This window comes from Crocuta crocuta, unplaced genomic scaffold (genome assembly GCF_008692635.1).
Source record: "Crocuta crocuta isolate KB4526 unplaced genomic scaffold, BGI_CrCroc_1.0 scaffold299, whole genome shotgun sequence".
NCBI classification, from domain to species: domain Eukaryota; kingdom Metazoa; phylum Chordata; class Mammalia; order Carnivora; family Hyaenidae; genus Crocuta; species Crocuta crocuta.
The window spans coordinates 8,099,413-8,124,358 of NW_027532747.1; the positions used below are offsets into that span (position 1 = coordinate 8,099,413).

Sequence of the window (24,946 nt, forward strand, 5' to 3'; positions counted from 1 at the left end):
ACGAAAAAACTGGAGAAAACAGCACCTCTGATCCAGGCTGGTTGGGGTTGCAAATTAGATGTGAAAACGTTTGCAAAAGGCTCCAGGCACACAGTCGGTCCTTCATTCGTGGACAGCCACCGCACTAAAACTAGACCAAGAATACAAGGAAACTTTGCGGTCCGGTGCACGAGCTGCACTGAGCCAGCTTGGACGCTGCACAGCGGATTCGCTCGCACAGCGTGCGGGACCCAACCTACCCTCCTAACCTAACCACCCCGAGACCCCGCCCCCGTCCCAGACCACGCCCCAGGCCACGCCCCTGTCCCCGCCCCCGCACTACAGAAGTCCGCGATCCAGCCGTAGCGAATCACGTAGCGGCGTCTAGCTCGGGGCGGGACTTCCTGCCGCCGGGCGCACGCGTGCGTGAGCGGAAGCCCCGCCCCGGAACTGCAGTCAACGCTGCCCCTGAAGGAGAGCCGCGGAGGCGTGCGGGGCGCTTGGCCGGCGTGTGAGGGAGCCGTGGCGGCTTCGCCAGGCGGTCAGTACCGGCGCCGGAGCGGGACTGGGGTTAGCCCCCGGGCTTCACGCTGCGGGTCTGTCTAAGCCGATGGGCTGTCGGCCCCGGAGAGGGCGGCCGGGGGCCCCCTGCCGTTGGCGTCCAGGCTCGATGGTGGCTTTGGCCTGTCCGCTTCGTGCGCCTGTCGTGCCTGAGGCGAGGCGCCAGCGGGGGCCGCGCACCTCGCCCGCTGGACCTGAGCACCCCCACCGTCGGCGCCGTGGAAGCCGGGTGCTGTGCGGTGGTGGCGTCNCTCGGCGTCGTGCCCAGCAGCCGCTGACGCGCGCCACCTGACATTGGCGTAACGATCCCCGAGACAGACCCCTTCGTCATCCCCATCTTACAGGCGAGGAAGGACCCTGGGGTTCACGGAGATTGGGACGTCCCACCACGGACCCCGAGCTGGTCCGGATTGGGACTACGCTTTACCTTTGGCCTTCCTTCCAGGATCTGTCCTTTTTTCTGGGCCTTTTTGGAAAGGGAGAAGATGGATCGAGTTCTCCTCAAGCGGCCACTGTTGAAAAATGTATCTTAAGTCCCTGCACATGTAGTGACAGAGCTGGATGGGCAAAGGCTTGGCGGGTGGAATAGGCGGTTTTGGCTTCTTGGAGCCAGNCCAAGCCACCTCATTCTTAATTCGGCCTTCAAAATAACTTGAGTGTGGCAGGTTTTATTCTCCAGGGGCTACATAATTTTATTTATCTGCATAAAGCATTTTGTGACTTCGATATTATGAAGTCCCTTCCCCTTTTTTAAAAGACGATGACACCTGTGGTCCGGGAGGATTGAGCAGAACTGAGGCACAGGAGCAGTTAAGTATTGGGTTTGAATAGCAAACCAGACAGCACGTGTCTGCTCGGTGTCCCGGGTACCCTCGGGTCCAGGCTGCGCTGCCTAGGCTGTTGGTATGTTTCTTCGCTAACTCCGCCTTCTCTGTCTCTGTGTCCTCACTTCGCGGGGCCTGATACTCTGTATGCGGCTTAGAAAATTTCTGTTGCCTCCGAACCGTGTGCTTCTCAGTGGCCAACTTAATGGACTCTTTCCTCCCTTTTCTTTTTCAGTAACCATGAAGTTGAAGGAAACAAAATCAAGGCCAAAGCCACCAAGCTATGGCAAATTTCAGACGAAGGGAATCAAAGTTGTGGGAAAATGGAAGAAGGTGAAGATTGACCCAAATATGTTTGCGGATGGACAGATGGATGACTTGGTGTGCTTCGAGGAACTGACAGATTACCAGTTGGTGTCCCCTGGCAAGAATTCCTCCAGTCTTTTCTCAAAGGAGCCCAAGAAGAGAAAGGCACAGGCTGTCTCAGGAGAGGAGGAAGGAGAGTCGAGCTCCTCAAAGAAAAAGATGAAGTTGAAGAAGAATAAAGACATGGAGACCGGAGGGACCAGTGCCGAGAAGGAGTTTGAGGTCAGAGCTGCTGAGCCAGAGCCCCAGGGACGTGGCACAGTTTGTCCTGATCCGGAGGTAGAGGAGATGGTACCGGAAAGCTCAGCCCAGACTGTTCCAAAGAAGAAGAAAAAAAAAGGGAAAAAAAAATTGGCACCTGCCCAGGGCACTCTTCCAAAGGTGCCCAAAAAAGCCAAGACATGGGTGCCTGAAATGCATGACCAGAAGGCAGATGTAACAGCCTGGAAAGATCTTTTTGTACCCAAGCCAGTCCTTCGAGCACTCAGTTTTCTAGGCTTCTCTGCACCTACACCAATCCAAGCTCTGACCTTGGCACCTGCCATCCGAGACAAACTGGACATCCTTGGGGCTGCTGAGACAGGTAGGGGCATCCTTAGCTGCCAGGGCAAGATTGCTTTTGGATTGAACTTGCAGCTGTTAAAAGGTCGGATGGTTGGGAGAGGGGAATTTGGGGATATAACTGCAAAAGCAGTGTTGAATGAAGCTGTTTAGAAGTCAGCCAGCTCTGGGTTAGAATCTGGCTCTTTTTTAAAAAAATTTTTAAACGTTTGTTTATTTTTGAAAGAGAGAGACAGAGCATGAGCAGAAGAGGGGCAGAGAAGGAGACACAGAATCCGAAACAGGCTCCAGGCTCTAAGCTCTCAGCACAGAGCCCAACGTGGGACTTGAATTCATGGATCGTGAGATCATGACCTGAGTTGAAGTCAGACACTCAAATAACTGAGCCCCGCAGGCGCCCCAGAATTCTGCCACTTTGTAATTGGTACCCTGGACAGGTCACTTTATCTTTCTGACCTCCATAGGTCCCATTATAAAATGGAGATAACAGCAGTACCTACTTTTTTTTTTTTGTTTTTGACTTTGTCAAAATGGGTTAAATGTAAAGTTACAGTAAAGTTTACACAGTATGTTGTAAGTGATCTGCAAATGGTAGTTGTTTCCTGTTCTTGAGCCTTTTTCAGTGGCTCAGAGAGGTAAAGTCGGGCTAAGCTCAGCCCTCCAGGGAGGTAGATCTTTATTAGCCTGAGGAATAAGTGTCTAATTCTCAAGAGTTGTCCAAAGGTAAAAGGGGTGCTTTGGGAGCTTGGTGAGTTTATGTCCTTGGAAAGATTTCATTGTGTGGTAAATAACCATTAGGTAGACTTTGTGGGTAGATGTCAGCATGAGGTGACTGTTGTGACTAGGCCTTGCTGAAAGTTCCTCATTCCCTGGGCCATCTGAGACTTTGTGAAGCAGGGACAGATTGACTTGCCCTCAACAGATTAAATTACTGACTTTAGGGCGGAGCTTGTACTCTGAAGTCCAACTAGGCCTGAAGTAACCAAAAGAAATGTACATGTATTGTGAGCCACATATGTAGTTTTAAATTTCTTAGGTGCCATCTTTTAAAAAGGTAAAAAGAAACAGGTAAAAATTATTTTTAAAATATATTTCAGTTAATGTAATCAATTGTAAAATTACTGAGATATTTTATATTCTTATTTTTATCCTGAGTTTTCAAAATCTGACATTTTGAGCTTGCAGCACATCAGTTTAGAGTAATCACATTATGGGGCGCCTGAGTGGCTCAGTCGGTTAAGCATCTGACACTTGGTTTTGGCTCAGGTCATGATCTTGCAGTTGTGAGGTCGAGCCCCACATCAGGCTCTCTGCTGACAGCATGGAACCTGCTTGGGGTTCTCTCTCTGTCTCTCTCTGCCTTCCTCTGCTCATGCTCACTCTGTCTCTCAAGATAGATCAATACATAGATAAAATAAAAATCAAAATATTATAGAGTAACCTCATTTTAAGGGCTTAATAGCCATACATGGCTAGTGGCTATTCTTTTGTATGGCACAGAACTAGACCATCTGGACACTTGATGCCTTGGATTTCTGGAACGAGTGGTCGGGACACTATAGGTGAGGTCCTGTATGAGAGTCACATAGATGGAAGAGTAAGGAAGCCTCAGGGAAATGGAAATAATAAAAACAATTTGAAACATTTTCTTAGATGTGATGTATCACGCACTGTGTTAAGTGCATTATATTGATGAACTCAGTTCTCACAACCACCCTGAGATAGGTTGCATTATTATCCTCATCTTACTGATGAGGAAACTCAGCCTCATGGAGGACAGTCTCCCTAAAACTGCACAGCTGGAAGTGGGGGTGCCTGGATTCTAGACGAGGTCTGTGTGCTATTAGGCATTCTGCTATACTGCCTTGTTATGCGCAGAGGCCTGGAAGCGCATTTCTGGAAGCAGAGGCAAGGTTGTGCAACCCACTGTCACTAAACCCTGACATTTGGATTCGTACCACAGCTCCTACCCAGTTATCGCTGTGGCATGCTGTGACTCTGTGGGTCCAAGATTCACAAAGACTTTTGGGGCTGTGAACAAACTGCTGCCCGTACAGATAATGAATGTTTCCATCACCCCCAAAAGATGGTTTGGGCTCTTTCAATAATCTCCTTTCCTGGGCCCTGCTTCTTGTTCATTCCCAGATATGCTTTCTATCACTATAGATTAGTTTGTGTTTTCAAGAATTTTATATAACGGAATCCTACAATATGGACTTTTGGGAGGAGGTGGGTGTTTTGAGACTCAACCATGTTACAAGTACCAGGCGTTCATTCCTTTCTATTGATGAGTAACATAACAGTATATGGATAAAGCATGGTTTGGTTATCCATTGATGGGTATTTTTGTTCTTTCTAGTTTTGGGCTGTTACAGATAAAACTATTGTAGGGGCGCCTTGGTGGCTCAATCAGTTATGCATCTGACTCTTGATTTTGGCTTGGGTCATGATCTCACGGTTTGTGAGTTCTAGCCCTGTATTGAGCTCTGCTGTCAGCACAGAGCCTGCTTTGGATCCTCTGTCTCTCTCTGTCTGCCCCTCCCCTGCCTGTGCATGTTTCTCTCTCTCTCTTTTCCTCTCTCTCCCCCCAAAATAGATAAATATTTTTAAACACTATCATAGATATTGGTGTATTATTCCTGTATGTGTATATGCTTTGATTTCTGTTGGGTAAATACCTGTGAAATGGCTAGACCTTATGGTAAATGTAACTTTTTAGGAGTTTTCCAAAGTGATTATAGCATTTTACAAACCCACCAAGTTATTAGAGTTTGAATTGGTCCATGTCTTTGCCAATACTTGGTATGTACAGTCTTTAATTTTATTTTAGACTTTAAAAATTTTAGTGTTCTTTCCCCTAGTGAGTCGTTGAGCATCTTTTCAAATGCCTGTTTGTTACCCATATTCCTTGGTGGCGTCTTGTCAGTTCTCTTGCCCATTAATGTTTATTCGAGAGAAAGAGAGTGCAAGCAGGGGAGGGACAGAGAGGGAGCAAGACACAGAATCTGAAGCAAGCTCCAGTCCAGGCTCTGAGCTGTCAGCACAGAGCCTGACACGGGGCTTGAACCCACAAGTCACAAGATCATGACCTGAGCCAAAGTTAGACACTCAACGGACTCAGCCCCCCAGGCGCCCCTGATGCCTTTGCAAATGGTAACTTAAAATTTTCTACTTCAGATTGTTGCTAACAAATAGAAATATAATGTCTTTGTATATTGACTTGTATCCTCTAACTTGGTACTAAGTAGCTTCTTGACGATTACATCAGATTTTCTGCAAAGATGGTATTATCGTTCAGCCTACATGCCTTTTGTTTATTTTTGTCTTATCGCTATGACTGAAATCTCCAGTACAATTTTGAATCGAGATGGGATAGTGGGCACTGTTGTTAAGTATCATCATTAAGTATGATATTAGGTTTTAGTTTTAGTTGCCCTTTATCGGACAGAGAATCAGCTCCTACTTTGCTGAACGTTTTTATTAGGAATGCTTATGCTTGTTGGGTTTTTTGAAATGCTCTTTCCACGTTTATTAAGACAGCTCATTTTTTTGGGGCACCTGGGTGGCTCCGTCAGTTGGGCGTCCAACACTTGATTTCGGCTCAGGTCATGATCCTGCAATTGTGGGACTGAGCCCTGCTCTGAGCACAGAGCCTGCTTGAGACTCTTTCTCTCTCCCTCTGCCTCTCCCCTGCCTGCACTCCCTCTCAAAATAAGTAAACGTTAAAAAAAAGAAGATAAGTGGTTTTTAATTTTGAGTCTGTTCATAATGGTGAAGTACACTGATTTTCAAATACTAATCTAAACTTACATACCTGGGATAAACCAAACTTGGTCACAGTGTATTATTCCATTTATATATTGTTGTATTTTATTTGCTAAAATTTTGTTGATAAGTTTTGAATTTCTTTTCATGAGATATTTGTAGTTTTCTTATAATGCCTTTGTATTTGGAGTCAGGAATTCAAGCCTCAGAATGACTTGAGTATTCTCTATTTTCTGAAAGTTTGTATAGAATTGGTATTTTTTTCTTCCTTGTTTAGCAGAATTTATCTGTGCTTGCACTTTTAGTAGGATAGGTTTTATTTATTTTTTTAAATGTTTTATTTATTTCTGAGAGAGAGGGTCAGAGAGAGAGGGAGACACAGAATCTGAAACAGGCTCCAGGCTCTGAGCTGTCTGTCAGCACAGAGCCCGACGTACGAACCATGAGATCATGACCTGAGCTGAAGTCGGATGCTTAACCGACTGAGCCCCTCAGGCACCCCATTAATTAGTAGGATGGGTTTTAACTACAAAGTTAATTGCTTTAATATATTAAAATATTTGTTTTACGTATTTTTTCTTGAGTGATAATTTTCTTTGCGCTTCCATTAGTTTTTGTTTCCTGTCTTTTGAAGCTCTGTTGTACTTGTGTTTAAATGTTTAGGGCTGTTATATCCTCTAAGTGAATTTATTCCTTTCATTATGAAATGCCCCTCTTTATCCCCAGTCTTCTTTTTTCTAAAATCTTCTCTATCTCATATTACTGTACCTTTTCCAGCTTTATTTTGATTAATATTAGCATGGTGTGGTTTTTTTCATACTTGTAATTTTTTTTTTTAAAGATTTCATGTTTAAGTAATCTCTACACCCAATGTATGGCTTGAATTTATAAGCCCTGAGAATGAGTCACGTGTACCAACTGAGCTGGCCAGGCATCCCTCATACTTGTACTTTTAACCTTGTCTTTGTATTTAAAGTGGGTTTCTTGGAGCTTCTGCGTTGGTGAACACATCCGTGTGCTGGGAGGGTGGTGCACCCCCATTCCACAAAGACAGAAGCCCTTGCACTCGCGACCCTTCCAGACCTTGCCCTATGTACCTCTTCATCTGGTTTTTCATCTTTATAAAATATGCTTTAGATTAAACCGAGACTTGTAAGGAAAAAAACAAAATGGCATTCTTGTAGACAGCATATACTTGGATCTTGCTGTTCAGTCATTCTGACAGTCTTATTTATTGAGGTTATTTATATTTAATTTGATTATTGATAATGGTTGGGTTGTAATATGTTGTTTTGCTATTTGCTATTCTCTCTTTCCTCTTTTGGATTGAATATTTTTTGTGATTACATTTTATATCTTTTATTATTAGCTGTAACTCTGTTATGTCCTTTTAGTGGTTGCTTTTGTATTCATAGTATATATCTTTAATATGTTATGGTCTTCCTTTAAGTAACAGTATACTATTTTATATCTAGTATAAGAAGCCTACAAAAATATATTTCCATTTCTCCTCTCTTTTGTGCTTTCTGTTTTATACTTTATATTTATTAGAAATCCAAAGTACATTTTTATGTGTAATAATTTTAAGTTTAAATAGGTTTAAACTTAAATAATATGTTTAAATAAGAAAAAGACATCTTTCATATTTACCCATGTTACCATCACTATTTTTGGTGCTCTTCCTTTGTACAGATCTGGAATTTCATCCAGTAGCATCTTTTGCATGGAAGACTCCCTTTAGCACCAGTAGTTCAGGTCCTGCTGATGATCAATTATTCAGCTTTTGTGTGCCAAAATGTCTTTATTTTGCATTTGTTTTGAAAGGCTTTTGCTAAGTGTCGAGTTCTACATTGTCAGATTTTTTTTTCAGGTGTTCAAGTAAAGATGTAATAGTGTCTTCTAGCTTTGATGGCTTCTGATGAAAAGTGCCATTTTATCTGAAGCATTATGCATCTGTTTTGCTCTCTTAACAATTCTTGATCATAGTATACCTTGTTTTCTTGTGAGTTATTTTTTTTTTTAACTGAGAGCTGCTCATTTTCCTCTGAAAATTACTAGAGAGAATTTGAGGCTTATGATAAAGGTTTCTTCCTCCAGAGATCACTTACTTGCTTTTGCTCGGGGCATTATAACTTTGGAACTGCTTTACATTCTCAACCTGAGGTGTCTTGTTGGTTTGTATTAACCACCTGGGGGATGTGAATTTGGGCTTCATATACAAAGGTCAGTTTGAAAATGTTCAAGCATAGATAAAAGTGTGCTGATTTAAAATTTTCTCAAAAACTAAAAAAATTGTCTTGTACTCCCATCTTGTTCATCAAAGGTCTTGAAAAACTATATATAGATTTCCATTCCTCACACCCTAAAGTGGTGGTGTTTCTTCACAACAGTGGCAACTCTCACACACAAAACTTGTCTGTCTGTTCAGAGTTTCAGTGTGTGGACTTTGCGCGTAGTTCCCATTGTTGACCTGAGACCTCAGGGCTAGTCTCCCAGACTTCTTGGGCTTTTAATTACAGATGCCCTCGGGCTGCAGTGCTGTAGGGGGCGGTGTGCCGGGTGGAGGAGCCTTGGGTTGGTCAGCCTGGCACTTGGCTATTTTCGTGTGTAAAAGAAAGAGCCCCAGAGAAAGAGTATGTACATTTGTGGATTCATACTGTTTTTGTTCTTGTTTTTCTTCTAAGGAAGTGGAAAAACTCTTGCCTTTGCTATTCCGATGATCCATGCGGTACTGGAGTGGCAGGTGAGAAAGAAGCCTCCTCCGGCTCTGAGGGACCCAGGAGCGGTCCCTGGCGAGGCTGGAACCGAGGCTGGAACCGAGGCTGGAGTTTTGCCTGATGAGATTGGAATTGAGGGGGAAGCCCTGCCCAGTGACGCTGGAGTGAAGGCTAGCGCACCACCCAGCAAGGTCAAGGCTGGAGCTGCCATGTCAGAGCAGGTGCTGCCCCTCTGCGATGATGATGCTGGTGAAGGACCATCTTCCCTGATCAGGGAGAAGGCCATCCCCAAGCAGGACGAAGACAAAGAGGAAAAGCTTGATGAAGAGCAGACTGGAAGGTTACAGCAGGAATTGGGTGGCAAAATTGCCACCTGTAAAGCACATCCAAAGCGCCCTCTACTGGGACTGGTTCTGACTCCCACTAGGGAGCTCGCTGTCCAGGTCAAGCAACATATTGATGCCGTGGCCAAGTTTACAGGTGAGGTTCGTTTAATTCCATATAATAAATGTTCCCTGAGAAGATCCTAGGTGCTGGGATGGCAAGGTGAACGAGCTATGGCTCCTTCCCTTCAGGGAAATCTTTCTCACTGCCAGAGAATTAAGCCTTACAGAAATCGAGGGACCTCTGTCAATTTTCCAAGGATGACACATAGCTAATGTCATTCTAGATGCATAGGAAATTAGTCATTTATCAGATATGGGGGATGCTTAGGGCAGAGGTGGGCAAAGTAACTCTTTTTGTAAATAAAGTGCAGCCACACCCATTTGTTTACATTATGTCCCTGGCTGCTTTTGCACTGTCAAGGCAGAAAGAAGGAAAGGCCGCTTAACTCACTAGGCCAAAATGTTTTTGACCCTTTAAGAACAAGTTTGCCAACCTCTGCCTTAGGACATTAGAGCTTACTCCTTTTGAGATGGGCTGCACAGTGTGAATTTTAACTTTATGGTAAAAGCGGCAGTTACTTACCGAGCTCTTACTGTGCCAGGCACTTTGCTAAGCACTTTGCCTGCATGACCCTGTGTAAGTTCTTTCCACGTTGGTACCTTGAGAAGTCCTCCACGAGAGACGAGAACAGAACAGTAGGCTGTTAGAGGAGGTTCAGATTAAGTGTAGTTGAGGGGGACGGGCAGGGCTTCCTAGGGAGGTGCGTGACAGCTGCAGAGTGACGACATTCCCAGCATTGTGAATGCTGCTCAGTTTTCCAGCAACTTTGGATGTAAACATGCCTAGGTTCGACTCCAGGTCTTCCCTTGTTGATAGAGGGGAGGGAAGCCGGCGAGGCCTAGATCATAGGAGACTTGATGTGCCTTCTAGGAGTGACAGGCCCGGTTAGGCCAGGCCCACTCTTTTAGCGCCCCCTGCAGGAGAGGGTAGCTGTCCTGGTGACTGATTGCCTCTGCTACTCTGGGAGCACCTGTGTCAGCCATGGCAGAAAATAAGCAGCCAGACTGAATAACAGGGTCTGTTATATTTTGTGTACCATAGGAATTAAAACTGCTATTTTGGTTGGTGGAATGTCTACGCAGAAACAGCAGAGGATGCTGAACCGCCAGCCAGAGATTGTGATCGCCACTCCAGGCCGGCTGTGGGAGCTAATTAAAGAAAAACACCCTCATTTGAGCAATCTTAAGCAGCTCAGGTAGGTGACGGTAAGCGGACCTGAGGTAGCATGGTAATATATGCAATACCTTCTCCTCATCACTAAGTGCCCCAGCGTCATATCAGCCAGACTTTGGCCTTTAGAAAACCAAGCGTGCATGAGGGAGACTAATTGAGTCCCTGGAGGTGGTGGTATGTGTGTGTGTCTGTGTTGAGGGTTGGGATGGCAGTCGAGGGTGCTATAAATGACTCCTGCTATTGACCAGGTTATGTGGGTGTGTCTGGATCTGCAGGTGCCTGGTGGTCGATGAGGCTGATCGGATGGTTGAGAAGGGCCACTTTGCCGAGCTCTCACAGCTGCTGGAGATGCTCAGTGACTCCCAATATAATCCAAAGAGACAGACGCTTATTTTTTCTGCCACACTGACCCTGGTACATCAAGCTCCTGCTCGAATCCTTCATAAGAAGCACACGAAGAAAATTGACAAAACTGCCAAACTTGATCTCCTCGTGCAGAAGATTGGCATGAGGGGCAAACCCAAGGTCATTGATCTCACCAGAAATGAGGCCACGGTAGAGACACTGACAGAGACCAAGATTCACTGTGAGGCTGATGAGAAAGACTTTTATCTGTACTACTTCCTGATGCAGTACCCAGGCCGCACCTTGGTGTTTGCCAACAGCATCTCCTGCATCAAACGCCTCTCTGGGCTCCTCAAAGTCCTAGATATCATGCCACTGACCCTGCACGCCTGCATGCACCAGAAGCAGAGGCTCAGAAACCTGGAGCAGTTTGCCCGTCTGGAAGAGTAAGTGAGGCCTGTACCCAGAGCCCAGGCTCTGGCCATTACGGCAAGGCTGCCAGGATGGTACGAGAGGGCGGGAAGGTACCTTCTGACACGGAGGCCTTCTCAGTAGAAGGTAGCCCTCCTCTGCACATCGTGAAGCAGGACTACTCTCACTAACGCATTTGGTTGCTAATACTGTCCAATAGAAACTTTCTTAACAGCGAGTAATGATAGGGGTGCCTGGGTGGCTCAGTCCGTTAAGCTCTTGATTTTGGCTCAGGTAATGATGTCACAGTTGTGGGATCAAGCCTGGAGCCTGCTTAAGATGTTCTCTCTGCCACTCTCTCTGCTCCTCCCCTGCTCCTGCTGTCTCTCAAAAAATAGTGAGTGATGGTGATGATTAATACCAACTGTTAGCAGACACTTAATAGAGTAAGTATTATGCTGGCATGCTGGCATTTTGGATACATTATCACATTCATTGAATTCGAACATCCTTGAGAAGGAGCAGAATAGATTCGTGGGTTAAAGGAGACTGGAACCAGATTGCTTGAGATCAAGACTTTGTGCCATTTCTGGCTGACCAAATTACTTCAGTTGTGTTTCACTTGTCTCATAATTAGCATAATGGTATAATAATAGAAGCTAATTGAGAGGTTGTTACATAGGTTAAGGGAATTTATACATATAAAGTATTTAGAACCATGTCTCGCCCACAGTGTGCACTTGCTGAATGTTAGCCTTAATACTTACTATGTGTCATTTACTATCATTATTTTCATATTACAGATTGAAAAAAGTAAGATCTGGGAAAGCTAATCAGCTTGCCTGAAAGTGACAGAGCGGGGCCTCAGGCAAGCCTGTCGGACCCAGAGCGCATGCTGTGTGTCCTACTGTGCTGTCACTGTGCATCTCTTGGGGCCAGACTGATGCTCAGACAGCTGCGTGCATGTCGTCAGGATAAGGGCCTGTGAAGTTGAGGCTGAGTCTAGATTGATTGACTTTTGCACAGTGTTTTGTCAGGTTACACAGTGATTAGTTTCTAGAACAAGTGTCTGGCTTACCTCCCTTGGAATGTTGCTATATAGAATTTAGTGGTTTACTTGATCAGAGATTAGGAAACTATGGCCCGTGGATGAAATCTGGCTCACTGTTCGGTTTTATAAGTACAGTTTTATTGGAACACAGGAAGGCCATTTATGTATTTTCTATGGCTGCTTTCGCACAGAGAACAGCAAAAGTTGAGTAGTTTCAAAGAGACTATCTCTTGCAAAACCCAAAGTAACTTAACCCTCTGGCACTTTACAGGAAAAGTTGCTGCCCTTGACTTAGAGCCGTGGTTTAACGTTTTATAAACTTTGATTTGCATCACATTCTTGAGCCCTACCTTGGAGCTATAGGGAGTGGGGATTCTGAAAAGCCCAGAATCTTAAATTTTGAAGACATACCCCAAGTGCTTTGGACTTTCTTTGAACTATAGCCCAGTGAAATTATCTCATGCTTGCTATGAACCAGGCACTGTTCTAGGAAATGGAACAGTGAATAGTGCAAAATCCTTGCTCTTGTGGGGTTTACATTCCAGTGGAGGGACATGATAAATTGAAAAGCAAGTATGTAGTTTGTCAGGTGGCGTTGAGTGCTAAGGAGCAAAGTTGTGCAGACTGTGGGGTATGGTCAGGGAGGTTTCTCTGAGAAGGATTGTAGCAGAGTGTGGACAGAGCAAGGAAGCCTGAAAATCTGAGGAAGACCTTATAAGGCCGAAGGTGTAGCAAGTACAAAGGCTTAGAGGCCAGAGCATGTTGGGCACGTTTGAAGGAAAGCGAGTGTGTCTATGTGACTGCAGGGAAGTAAGTGGGAGGGTGATAGCAGATGAGGTCACTGACCTAGAATATGCATGGCCTCATTTGAGTTACTAGAGGTAGTCTTTATTGCTGTGTGTGGCTTGTTGATTGCGGTCAGTGAGACCCCTGTGGATCCTGGCTTCACAAGTGAATAGCTGTGTTTGTGCCTTGGGAAGTTAATCTCTCTGAGCCTCAGTTTCTTCATCTAGTGTATTTAGCAGGTGGTAAGAATTTGATTAATGATAGCTGTTAGTTATTATTAATGAGCTTTGTCTCCACCACAGCTGTGTTCTCCTGGCAACAGATGTGGCAGCTCGGGGCCTGGATATTCCTAAAGTCCAACATGTCATCCACTACCAGGTAGGGGCATTAGAGAATTTGTTGTATTGAATGGGGAATCTCTTAAGCGAAGTTTCGGGGAGGGAGAAAGAGGGAGGAATTGTTGGTCCGAAGGCCTCATGCGGCAGAGTACCACTGGCATCTAGTGACTGACTAGCTGCTTCCGTTTTCAGAATAGTCGCAAGATTTATTCTTTTTTTTTCTTTAAATATATAATTTATTGTCAACTGAGCTAACTTACAGTGTTCTACAGTGTATATAGTGTGGTTTTTAGGGTAGATTCTTGTGATTCATTGCTTACATACACTACCCAGTGCTCATCCCAACAAGTGCCCATCGCCCATTTCCCTTCTCCCCTGCTCTACCCCCCATCAACTGTCAGTTTGTTCTCCGTATTCAAGAGTTTGTGAGATTTATTCGTAAAAAACCTCTTGGCATTTCTGATGTCACATAGTCCCTCTCTCTTATTTGGGCAAACTAATTGATATTGGCAGGTTAGAGGATTATTTTCTTCCATGGAATGGGCATTGTAGCATATAAACTGGCTATCCTGGTATAGAGAAGTAGAAGAGTGTGGTGGCTAAGACCTGCCTGGGCTTCAGTCCCAGCCGTGTAACCTTGAGCTTGATTTATACCTTGTGTTTTTATTGGTTAAAAAGAAGTTTTTATAGTGTCTACCTTTCTAAGTTCTTGCTAAAGTAAATGAAGTAATTATGTGTGGAGAGCTTAGAAAAACACAGGGCACACCCTAAGCACTTACTAAATGTAAGCTGTTATTGATACTGACGTTAATATTAGTACATGCACCTGGCATACATTAGCATGGAGTGGTGGTTAGGAATACGGGCTCCAGAACCACACTTGCAGGGTTTGAACGCTTGTGGCCTGCCTCATAGCTGGTTAACTTTGCATGCTGCTTAGCATCTCTGGTTTCAGTGTCTTTGTTGGTAAACTGGCAGTCATAATGCTGCTGAACCTCTAGGGTGATGATGAGAATTAAATGGGCTCCTGCTGATGAAGCACCTACCATGGTGCTAAGTACTCAGTAAATGGTAGCTATCTGGCATTACTATTTCTCCTTTCTAACTCTTCATGCTTTAAAAAGCCTTTCAGGGGCACCTGGGTGTCTCAGTCGATTGGGTGTCTGACTTTGGCTCAGGTCATGATCTCACAGTTCGTGGGTTCGAGCCCTGCATTGGGCTCTGTGCTCACAGCTCAGAGCCTGGAGCCTGCTTCAGATTCTGTGTCTCTCTCTCTGACCCTCCCCTCCTCACGCCGTCTCTGTCTTTCAAAAATAAAAACATTTAAAAAAATAAATAAAAATAAAAAGTCTTTCAGACTGCCAATTCAGTTTAGCAAATCTTTCTTCATCCTCTTTTTTGGGGAAAGAGGCTGAGTCAGTCTTTGTGGGAGATACTCAGATGAACAAAACACAGTCCTGGCCCCAGAGAAGTATCACATCCACTAGAGGAGATGCGGTGATCATAGCCGTAATTTAATGCAGAAGGTATTAGAAAGTTGTAAAATATAATGGGAGAAAAAGGTAACTTCTAGTTTGGGAGGTTGGAGCGAACTTTCTAAAAGATGCTTTGCATTTAAGGATAGGGAGGATCTGGGTATGTAGAGGTGGGAGGAGGATAGAACATGGGAAGTGGGCAGTTGGCCATGAGTGTGTGGGGCGGGGTAGGTTGGGAGAAGAAAGTGAAGAATGGCTAATAGACCTCATTTCTGGCACCATTATGAACAGTTCATAGTGGTGCTGAGAGCTGCATTGGAAATGACCGTGTTATCTGGCCTCAGTGGAGAAGACTGTTCCTGATTAGTGGTGTGTGCCACAGGAGTTGGGGAGGGATTGTCCGCACCCATGCCACACCTGGGGATGACATGTCCGTATATATCAGCACGGAGGCAGTGGAGCCCAGAGGTCAGCATGGACTTTGAAGCTGGACTGCTGTGGTTTAAATCCTGGCTCTACTATTTAATTCCGCTATTTATTAGGGGCTATTGCTTAACATCTGTGTGTTTCCGTTTCCTGGTCTCTAATACGGAAAATCACAAAAGCGTCTATTTTGTGTTACTGTTTGTGAGGAATAAGTGGGGTAATACATGCCGATGCTTAGAATTGCCCGGCCTCTGGTAACTGCTTGGTAAATGTTGGTTCTGATTACCAGGTTCAATCATTCATGTGGAGTTAGTGAAGAACCAGCAGAGTTTCTTTAGTTAGAGTGGGAATTATGGTCAGAGCTTTGACTGTGGAAGATTACAGTAGCAGTTTTGGGTTGGGTCAGGGAGAGTGGGGAGGGCTAGAGACGAAATAAGAAGTGACTGTTGTTCTGTTGAGGGGTCATGAGGGCCTGGGAGCAGGGGAGGGCAGAGCAGGGGGCATGGGAAGGCACACTCCGCACAGTGAAGATTTAGGACTAAGGGAGAAGGTTCTGGACCTGTCCACACTGCTGGAGAGGTTTCTGCTGCCTGGCTGGGAGGGAGGAAGGGCCAGCACTGGCTTGCTGGCCCTGGGGGGAAGAGCATGTTGGGGGATGACCACACACTGACTTCTTGGTTCCGCCTTTGGCAGGTTCCTCGCACCTCGGAGATCTATGTCCACCGAAGTGGCCGAACTGCTCGTGCCACCAATGAAGGCCTCAGCCTGATGCTGATTGGGCCTGAGGATGTGATCAACTTTAAGAAGATTTACAAAACCCTCAAGAAAGATGAGGACATCCCACTGTTTCCTGTGCAGACAAAGTATATGGATGCAGTCAAGGTAAAAATAAAAGTTAAAAACCCAGTGCTGATGAGGGACGGGATCATGCTGTGCCCTCACCTTGCTGTGAGGCTCTGGCAAGAGACACCTCCGAAACAGTAATGGTTCTGCCAACAGCTAACTGAGCAGATTTGTTAAAGAAATGGGGGCACTGGCTGTGTACAAGAGAGAGAGAGAGATGAGTGGCCAGAAATATGGGGAGTTTTCTTCCTGAGCCCTGCCCTCACTGCCTGCCCCCTGGAGCCTCCGCCACGCCCCGCCTCCCCTGGACGAGGACCACGAGGGTGGCTGCCTGGACATCACAGCCAGTGGTTGTAGGAAGTAAGGTCAGCTTGTCTTGCTGAGGCGTGTACTGAAGGTTTGTCACATTCCTGAAGCAAATGCCAGTAGTTCCTACCTTTGGGATTTTACATTTTGACTCTGCAAGCGTTCAGCTGAGTAGGTGCTGCTAACTGTGGGCCATCGTGTGTCAGGTAGCAGAGTGGGCTGGCTTTTCTTCCATAGAGGTCCACTGGCTCGTGAGGCAGGCTGAGCCTGTGTTGGTTTAGGTACAAACGGAAAACCATGGCACTGGTGGCCGTTATGGTTATACTGGTAGGAGAGGAGTTTTCTCCAAGCCTCTTGCATGTGGAGAGCAGACAGAATTCCAGGAACTGCGGGTGCAAAAGCGTGGAAGAGTTCAAGGACTGTTGGCTCCTCTGGAAAGGAATGCTAGCTGTGTGGGGAAATACAGTGGGGGGCAAGCTTGGGAGGGAGAGGATGACAGGACCCCCTTAGGAGGGTTGGGAGCGCCCTGGCTTCCTGTGGCTCCCTCCCCCACACCACAGGGTCTCTTCCATTTTGCCTGTGTTTCCTGTCCTTGTGGTCGGGCCCCAACACCGACGAGCAGGAGAGTTGAAATGTTTTTGGCAAAGGACGACGTGGAAGAGAGAAGGCAGTTCTGAGAGTTTGTTGTCCCTGTGATCAGTCACCGTGGGGCCCTAACTCAGGGCTCTTGGGGTGTTTCAGGGTCCCAGGTCAGCTTGAGAGCTATTGGTGGTGTCTGGGGAAGAGCGTTCCCTTTGGACACCTGGAGTTTGGCAGTCTGGCTGAGGTGGGCTTCCACCAGGTGCGGCTGTTCAGGTTGGTGGTTCGGAAAGCTGGCTCTTGTCAGGAACCAGAACAAACTCATTTTAATGGGAGCTGATCTGAGGAGCTTTTTTGAAAAACACAACTTCTATGAGCCTTTGCTTCCCAGAGGCTGAACCCTCTGTCAAATGAACTCTCTACTCCTTTCCCCCAGGAACGAATACATTTAGCTCGACAGATTGAGAAAGCTGAATATCGGAACTTCCAGGCATGTCTGCACAACTCTTGGATCGAGCAGGCAGCAGCTGCCCTGGAGATTGAGCTGGAAGAAGAGATGTATAAGGGTGAGTGGGCTGGGTGGGACTCGAAGGATACGTTCAGCATTTTTCCTTTCAACTTTTGTCCAGTTGGAACCTCCTCACAACCATGGGTCTTTTTAAAATCAGCAAGATGCCTTTTCCTTCTTTGCCACAGGCTTTAGTCCCAGATGAGCCTATAGCCCTTGGCCTTTGTTCCCCGTGTCTTACTTGTCTGGAGCCTTGAGCTGCCTCCTCCATGTGGAAAGGCAGTGTTCGGGTGGGCTCTGTGGCCTGGCAGCCCGTGCTCGTCCGTTCTCTTCATTGGCTGTGTGACCAGGTTGAGTTCCTTAATCTCTTTTGTATTTAGGCTGTCCTCATTTATAACATGCAGGTCATAAAGTTCCTACCTCATGGACCTGTTGCAAAGATGGCTTGAGTTTTCGAGTATAAAGTGCCTAGAACAGTGTCTAGCAAATAGGAAGTGTTTGATAACATTTTAAGTTGTTTGTGATCATTATTGTTACATATTGCTACGTATTGTTATACTGTTCGTCATCTCTTCTGAGCTTCATGGTTTCAGAACATAAAACAGAGCAGGAATTACTGTCCTTATACACATGGAAACTAGAGGCTCACGGAAAAGGAGCCATTTGCACAGGGAAACAGCGCTACTACTGGGCCTTTCTTGAGCCCGTACTCTGAATGTGGGCAAGAGCCTAAGGATCCAGGGATGAATCTCTGTGGTCCCTGCTCTAGGAAAGCTCTGGAGTCTAAGAAGTGGGAGAACCAGATCTAGAACTGACAGCACCAGAGTTAGATCCAGTGTTCTTTCCATCCCACAAGTGGGCAGCTCAGCTGAGGCGTTGGCTTTCTCTGTGCCAGAGCCAACAGGTTAGGAGGCTGACTTACACTGTCTGCTCAGTATGGAAGCTGGGAACCAAAGCAGTGGGCTTGGTGACAAGGAGCTGTTCCTCCTGTTAGCCCGGGCTTGGGCTGTTGACGGTTAGGCCCTGGCTTCCCTTCCTGAACGAAGGCTGGTGTGGAGCCCTTGGCCATGGCGGCGCCACAGGTGCCGTCCGTGCCAGTGGTGAGGTGCAGGAGAGCTGGGCTGCCCACGGTCTCCTGGAGGTGCTGTACCTGTGAGTCACAACAGTCACAGGAAGAAAATTGGTCTTCAAGTCAGGAAACTTGGGTTTAAATCTCAGTTTGACAGCTAGCTGGGTAGCTCTGTGACCTTCAAGCAAGTGACCTCGACTATAAAATGGAGACGACTCCTGTCTTAGAGGCTTTTTTTTGAGGAGTGAAGACACGGCCCTGAGCATCCCTCTTAAACTATGTTGGGAGTTAGCCAGCACTAGCTTCTGTAGAGAACTTTTGAGCCTTGCTTCCCCAAGAGTTCTAAAACATTTTTTATCACAAGTATCCATCAAGGAAACAAACTGCTTCTACAAATCACAGTAAATATGATGGTTTATATTGTGTTTTAAGGAAGAAAAACTGACCAACAAGAAGAGCGCAGGAGACAAAAGCAGATGAAGGTCCTGAAGAAGGAGCTGCGCCATTTACTCGCCCAGCCGTTGTTCACAGATGACCTGAAAACCAAGTATCCGACTCAGTCTGGCAGGCTGCCCACACTCATGGCTGCCCCGAGAAGTGGTGAGTCTGCTTTGAGCTGCCTGGCCAGACAGAAGAAGAAGAAGAAGAAGAAGAAGCCGAAAGAGCAGCAGCAGGAACAGCCGCAGCCAAGTACAAGTGCAAATTAACCACCCTCCAGGTCAGAGTCTGTGCGTGACGGCACGTTGTTCTGTGTTCTCTGGTTATATCTTCCCACTTTGCATTTCACTCCACCGTCCACCCCGGTTAGAAAACTCTCCCTCTTCCTTGCCAGCCCCCATTGCAGGCGAGACCTCATGCGCATTGTGTTGTTTTGGAGTAAGAATTCTATGCAGCAGCTTATATATTTCTGTATTCCAGTGTGTACAGGCTTCTTGTATGTTCAGCTTGATTTCCTCAATTAAAAACAGTAGTCACAGCAGCATGTTATCCTGAGTTTTTAGCTGGAGTGTAGCCGTGCTCATTCTTTGGCTGCAGGGTGCATGTGTGGTGTGTCTCATCCCACCGGACAGTGTGGATGGAGCAGTACGCCTTCGCTTGTGTTCCTGCTTGTCTCCACAACAGAACCCTAACGGCTCTTTAGTGCTCTCTCACTCACTCACAGCGTCTGCCTTGTCTGAGCCACCCTGCAAGATGGGGCCGGGAAGAGGTCGCCTTCCTCGGGTTCTAAAAGAACACAGGCTTCCTTAACACAGGCTGAGCCACTTGTGGGGAGGCCAGCAACAGCATGCTGAGTGCTCTGGTGCCGGCCAGTTTCTCCAGCCTCTTTTCTCCCCTCCCCTGTGTGACCGAACTGATTGTTGCCCGTGGGTCCCACGTGCCCCCTCCCTTGTCCTGAGCCTTTATACAAGCTCTTCCCTCCGCCTGCTTGCCTTTCCCATCCCTGAGCACTGCTGTATGTACTCTAGGTCCCTGAGCCCCCAAGAGGCCAAGTGTCCTGTGGGCTCCCATGGTGGCCGTGCTCACCCTCTTCCTAGCACTTGGCACATGGTATTGTCTCTGCTGAGCTCCTTGGCAGCATAGGCTGTTTTTATTACCCCTTGCAGCCCTTGGGCTTGGGTCAGGGCATTGCGTAAGTACGTGCCGAGGGAACTAGGGACCTCTTGGTGCCACCCCAGCTTTCTCTGGGTTAGTCTAGTGAGTAGCCACAATTGCCAGAGAGGCACAGCTTCTAAACAGGTGTCCCCTGGGCCTCCTGGTTGATAAGGTTGGCAGGATGGCGGCAGTGTTCCCTCAGCCCCTCTGGGTAACCACAGCGGGACAGCTGGCCTGAATCAGAATCAGGTATCATTGAGTGTTGACCGAGTACCAAGCACCAGTAGGCACCGCTTTCATCTGTTTTTATCACTTAGTGTGATAAGGTTCCGAGCTACAAGTCCCAGTGACTTTCTGTAGTTGAGAAAGTGGATACTGAGCGATTAAGACTCAGGATCACAGAGCAGCCAAGTGGCAGACCTGGGATTGGAACTGTGGGTTTTTCCTTACGGGGTCAGGGCAAGTTCAGAAAACAGCTTCCATCCTAAAAGGACAGCAGTGTTGGCAAGGAGTGTCTCCCCGGGGTCACCAGTGGCCTGGAGAGGAGAGTGTGGTAGAACAGTCCTACCACAGTCTGAGAGACCAGTTCTTGAGTGACAGCTGTTTGAAGAGACGGGGGCCTATCCGCTATCTAAATAGTTCAGGGGAGGTTTAAACAGGTTTAAGGAACCTTAGTGGCACCTGCTTCTTGAGCAGATCACAAACAGATCGACTGATGTCTGCTGACATCCTGCTCTTGTCTGCTGACAGCACTTCTTTGCGTTTTTTGGTGGGGTGTTATGTTAAAGGGGCAGGTTCTGAAAGATAAGGTTAGGCTCCCAGGCACTTGTCTCTGATCTGAGGTAAAGCCTGGGGGAGTCCTGTGGTTTCTTTGGCACCTCCAGTTCAAGGGCAGAATTTCCTGAGTATCTGGACCTTCCGGACTCCCTCTCCGCTGCTAATTTACTCATACACATAAGCCCTGTGGGAGTGTTGATCTTCCACCAGGCCAGGTACCAAATACTAAGAAACTGGGACAGAAGTTGTCACGGAAACCATTTTAATGCTAAGAAAATGTTTCCACCAACTGCAGGGAGAAGCTGTGGGACCCGGGCCCCCCACCCTACAGCTCCTTGCCCCCACATGGCTGGGGGGAAGAGGTTTCTAAGCCTTGTCTGATGGTTCCTGACACTCCCATTTGGGAAGCCAGGTTCCATCCCAAGGTGGCATTTCTCCACGTTGCAGCGAGAGACCTGCTGCTTCCCTGCTTGTAGAGCGCTGGGTCAGGTCTCAAAGTTGTCCTCACACAGTCTTGTCCCACTCTAACCAGTGATCCTGTGACACATGGGTATTGTCTCCATTTCACCAGTGTGGGAATTGGAGCTCAGAGATCTGAAGTACTTGGCCAAGGTCAAATAGCCAGTAAGTGAAAACGTGGGATTTGAACCCACGCAGTCTGGATGCAGGGCCCCTTTGTGCTTAAAATAAGAACCTAGTTAAAAGCAAAGACGGTTTGTTCTTTTTGTTGCTAAACATTCCCATTTATAAAGTTTCCTTTGGAAAGAAGGTAATAAATGTGCAGTTACAAGGACAGACTCTGAAAGCAACTTTCCTGCCTGCTCTTGATTTGGAAAGGGATGGCTTCGTGAGGTGGGGTGGAGAATTATCCAGAAAAGTGTGAATGCCAGCATGACAGGCCAAGTGACCTCCGCACATGACTGGGTTTTAACAAGTTACCCAGTTCTGCAACTCTTTTCTCTACTGGTGCTGGTCTTCATACAAGGTCTGCGTGTGATGCGAGGGAAGAAAGCCAGGGCTTGGGTTGGGCCAGTGGTTTTGTGGAAAACAGGAGGAAGCACAGAGCATAATTTGCCTTTCTCCAGCGTTCTGATTCTAAGCTAGTAGGATCTCTCCGGGGAAGAGGGGCCCATAGCAGTGCTGGCAGGTGCTCAGACCGGGAAGCACAGAATAGGGGTCTGAGAGGGACTTTGTCCAGCCAGTCTGCCAAACAGAAATCCACCTTTGTGAACACGCCACACACTGAGCAGTGGCAGCCAGCGCGGCGGCTGCAGTGTGTGAAAACCCAGCTGCGGGCCCAGGCTGGCTCACGGCCCCTCGGAGCAGCCAGAGCCATTCAGCCTGGTACTGTGGTCATAGCCTTCAGTTTGTGGTGACCCTGGTGGTCAGTCACAAGTCCCATAATGCCCTCCTCCCCCTCCCCGTTCTTCCAGTGTGTTGGTCACAGACCCTGGCACTCCTGCCCAGAGCAGGATGGGACATAACCAATTCAGAGATCAAGGTCAGGTTTCCATTCCTGTGGAAAAGTGACATCACTTAGTGTGAACCCTTGGGTTTGAACTCCAGCTAAGGGGACTAGGGGAACCGGGGTCCCTGGCTGGAATTAACACACCCTAACAGGGGTCTTCACAAAGGCAGAAGTTTGTGGGCCACGCCTGGGAGCGGTCTGCGGCCTAGTTCCTGTGCAGTCCGGCTGGCAGCAGACGCGCACCGGAGCACCGGTGGATTCCCCTCAGTCCTGCAGAATGGATCCCGCGAGCAAAGACCGTGGGTTAGGGAAGTAGCCCCTCAGGCAGCTCCGCCCCTCCACGTGCTCCGTTTCCTCCCACAGAGGGACGGAGCTTGCCAGCTGTGCCCCACATTAGCCAGGGCTCTTTGAGGCCCGGGGGAGGGGGCGGGCGGGCAGCAAGATGACAAGGGATTACTATGGGGCACGTCCAGGTGGATGAACAAGGCAGCTGCCAGCCAAGGCTCTAGGCTTTGAGGTGGTGTCCACGGCACAACTCTCCCCCACCGCCCCTTCCCTTGTCTTGTCTCCATTCTTTCTCCCCTAACTTCCTGCCGGCCCACAAACCAGGAAGGTGGGGAAAAGCAGCCACAGACAGCCTTGCAAAACTTGTCTGCCCTGCCCGGCTGGAGTCTGGCTGCATGTGGGCTCTCCACCCGGAGGATGAGCTAGATTCTGCTTCCAGGCTGTGCTGGGGATGGGGAGACCACTTCCTGGGCCTCTCTTCCGGTAGGGCTGGCTGCAGAACGCTGAAGGGCCTGCCCATGGGCAGGCAGCCCTGGCCTGAGAGAGGTAGTCGGGCCACACAGCAGCTTGAGCTTCATGCTGAAAGCCCCTTTCTAGACTTCGGCGGAAAAGTTGTTTTCCTCAAGTTAGGGTGAGAGGACGTGCCCCTGGTGAATGTCTGGAACCTCGCTGAAGTCCTTAACAGCGCTTCCGTCAACCATCCACTGCAGCCCAGTCCATCAGCTGATTGGACTGGGCTCTTTTCTGCAGAACTGGTGAGTCACTGGAGACCGCTGATCTCGAGCTTTTCCTCCCAACAGAGAGGTACCGCCCCTGGTGAAAGAAAATCTGGGGGGCCCTAGTTTTACACAATAACAGAATGTCAGCACTGGCAGGAACCTTGTCCAAACGAAGACACGGGCCCAGAGAGGGTTGGGGACCTGCCCAGGGTCTCAGGGACCTAGGAGCAGAGCCAGGCCTTCTGGCTGTGTAGCCCTGAGTTAGAAAGCATTTGGGCCTCCGTGAAAATAAATACTAAGAATATCACCAAGTTACCGCAGTCCGTGATGCGTAGGCCGTGTTCCTGGCCAGTCTGCCCAAAAGGCTGTACGTTTTCTAACTACAGTCTAAGTTGCTTAAAAAAACTAAAAAGCCGGAATGTTCCTTTTGGAATGTAGTCCCGTTAGGTGACAGGCTCCACTGTGTGGCCTAAAAGTAATCAACGTTTATCGGCTGCATAAAGGATGTTGTAGTGGGAGGTTTTATAGAGCAGGTAAACGGAAGGGGTGGCAGCCTCGGGGAACACGTGGTGGTTCAGGGCTGTGTCCATCTCATCCACGTACTCCACCTGCAGGGCGATGTTCAGTGCCTGAGACAGGGCTGTGATCTGGATGTGGTCACACTCCATGGCCATGGGCTCCACTTCCTGCAAAAGCCAAATGAGAAAACAAACCTAGTTTAGGAAGGACGACGAGGGAGAAGCCCACCCCTGGCTTTCGTGGCCCCGGGTCACAGCGTCCGTGCTGGGAGACTGTCTTCACGACAGCTCCTCGGGGAGGAGGTAACAGCCAGGAGTCTGCTAGGACTGCAAGGCCTGAATCGATCTTCCTGATTCTGGGGTCTAGGCGCACGTGGGGAGCGCCTTCTGCCTTAAGGATTCAGGCGAGGGGGACAGGAATATTTGAACTTGGCTTCCTAATGCCCAGAGCCCAAGAACGTCCGAGCAGAAGAGGACTGTCGTGAAGGCATGTAACAGAGGGCCTGGCGAGTGAGTCCAGATGCTGGAGAGGGACAGAGAGGCAGAGGTGGCGGCAGGCCGGCAAGCGTGTCCCCCATGACCAGGGCAGCTGCCGGCCCCGGCTGATCGTCGCCGCGCAAGAACGAGGCCCTGCGAGCGGATCTTGGCGAGAGATCCACGCAGTGATGAGAAGTACCCAGTGCTTAGATGTTGGCAACTCTTCCAGATAAATACATCATAAGCCAAACACATCTTAGGACAAACCTGACTCTGGGGCCCGCTACTCTGCAGTTCTGTAAATAGTCCAGGCCAAGGCCCTCATTTCTCAGATGGGAAATCTGAGGCCCAGGCCGGGAACGTCCTTGCCCAGAGCCACACCGTTCAGGCAGCTCACGTAGGATCTGCTTCAGGCTTGCTAACCATGTTCTTCAATTTCCAAGGCAGACGTGACGGCAGGTCCCCTGCCTAGGGCTGCTGGTGCTCAAGTCTCCTGAGGGCGGAGGGACTTTCACAGCACTTCCCTGCAGCCCACACACTGACCTGTCTGTCGTCCCGTCCCCACCGCCTCGCCCCCCC

The 24,946-nt window shown here is 48.0% G+C and overlaps 2 protein-coding genes across 3 annotated transcripts in view; one reads left to right on the forward strand and one right to left on the reverse strand.

Annotated features, from left to right (window-relative positions):
• The first annotated feature begins 443 nt into the window (after positions 1-443).
• DDX24 (DEAD-box helicase 24) lies at positions 444-19,509 on the forward strand. Of its 2 annotated transcripts, none has more exons than XM_077780976.1 (9): positions 444-520; positions 1,600-2,313; positions 8,741-9,253; positions 10,262-10,415; positions 10,669-11,184; positions 13,289-13,364; positions 15,919-16,107; positions 17,390-17,519; positions 18,963-19,509. In XM_077780976.1, exons 2-9 carry the CDS (start codon positions 1,605-1,607, stop codon positions 19,235-19,237), a joined length of 2,562 nt encoding a protein of 853 aa, XP_077637102.1. In that variant the 5' UTR covers positions 444-520; positions 1,600-1,604; the 3' UTR covers positions 19,238-19,509. The 2 variants fall into 2 exon arrangements, with proteins under 2 accessions (XP_077637102.1, XP_077637103.1); XM_077780977.1 differs by lacking the exon at positions 444-520 and adding an exon at positions 814-884.
• Positions 19,510-23,835: 4,326 nt separating this feature from the next.
• Positions 23,836-24,946, reverse strand: part of OTUB2 (OTU deubiquitinase, ubiquitin aldehyde binding 2) — an 18,688-nt gene continuing 17,577 nt past the window's right edge. Inside the window, exon 6 of the mRNA XM_077780979.1 lies at positions 23,836-24,058. Coding sequence (XP_077637105.1) covers positions 23,852-24,058 — 207 coding nt within the window. The 3' untranslated portion in view covers positions 23,836-23,851. The remainder of the gene's footprint in view (positions 24,059-24,946) is intronic.

Bases quoted from the DNA above. Each gene is read 5' to 3' on its own strand.
- DDX24 (XM_077780976.1), top strand. From the start codon at position 1,605: ATGAAGTTGAAGGAAACAAAATCAAGGCCAAAGCCACCAAGCTATGGC. The intron at 2,314-8,740 runs GTAGGGGCATCC...TTTTCTTCTAAG, and splicing joins CCTTGGGGCTGCTGAGACAG to GAAGTGGAAAAACTCTTGCC. The intron at 13,365-15,918 runs GTAGGGGCATTA...CGCCTTTGGCAG, and splicing joins AACATGTCATCCACTACCAG to GTTCCTCGCACCTCGGAGAT.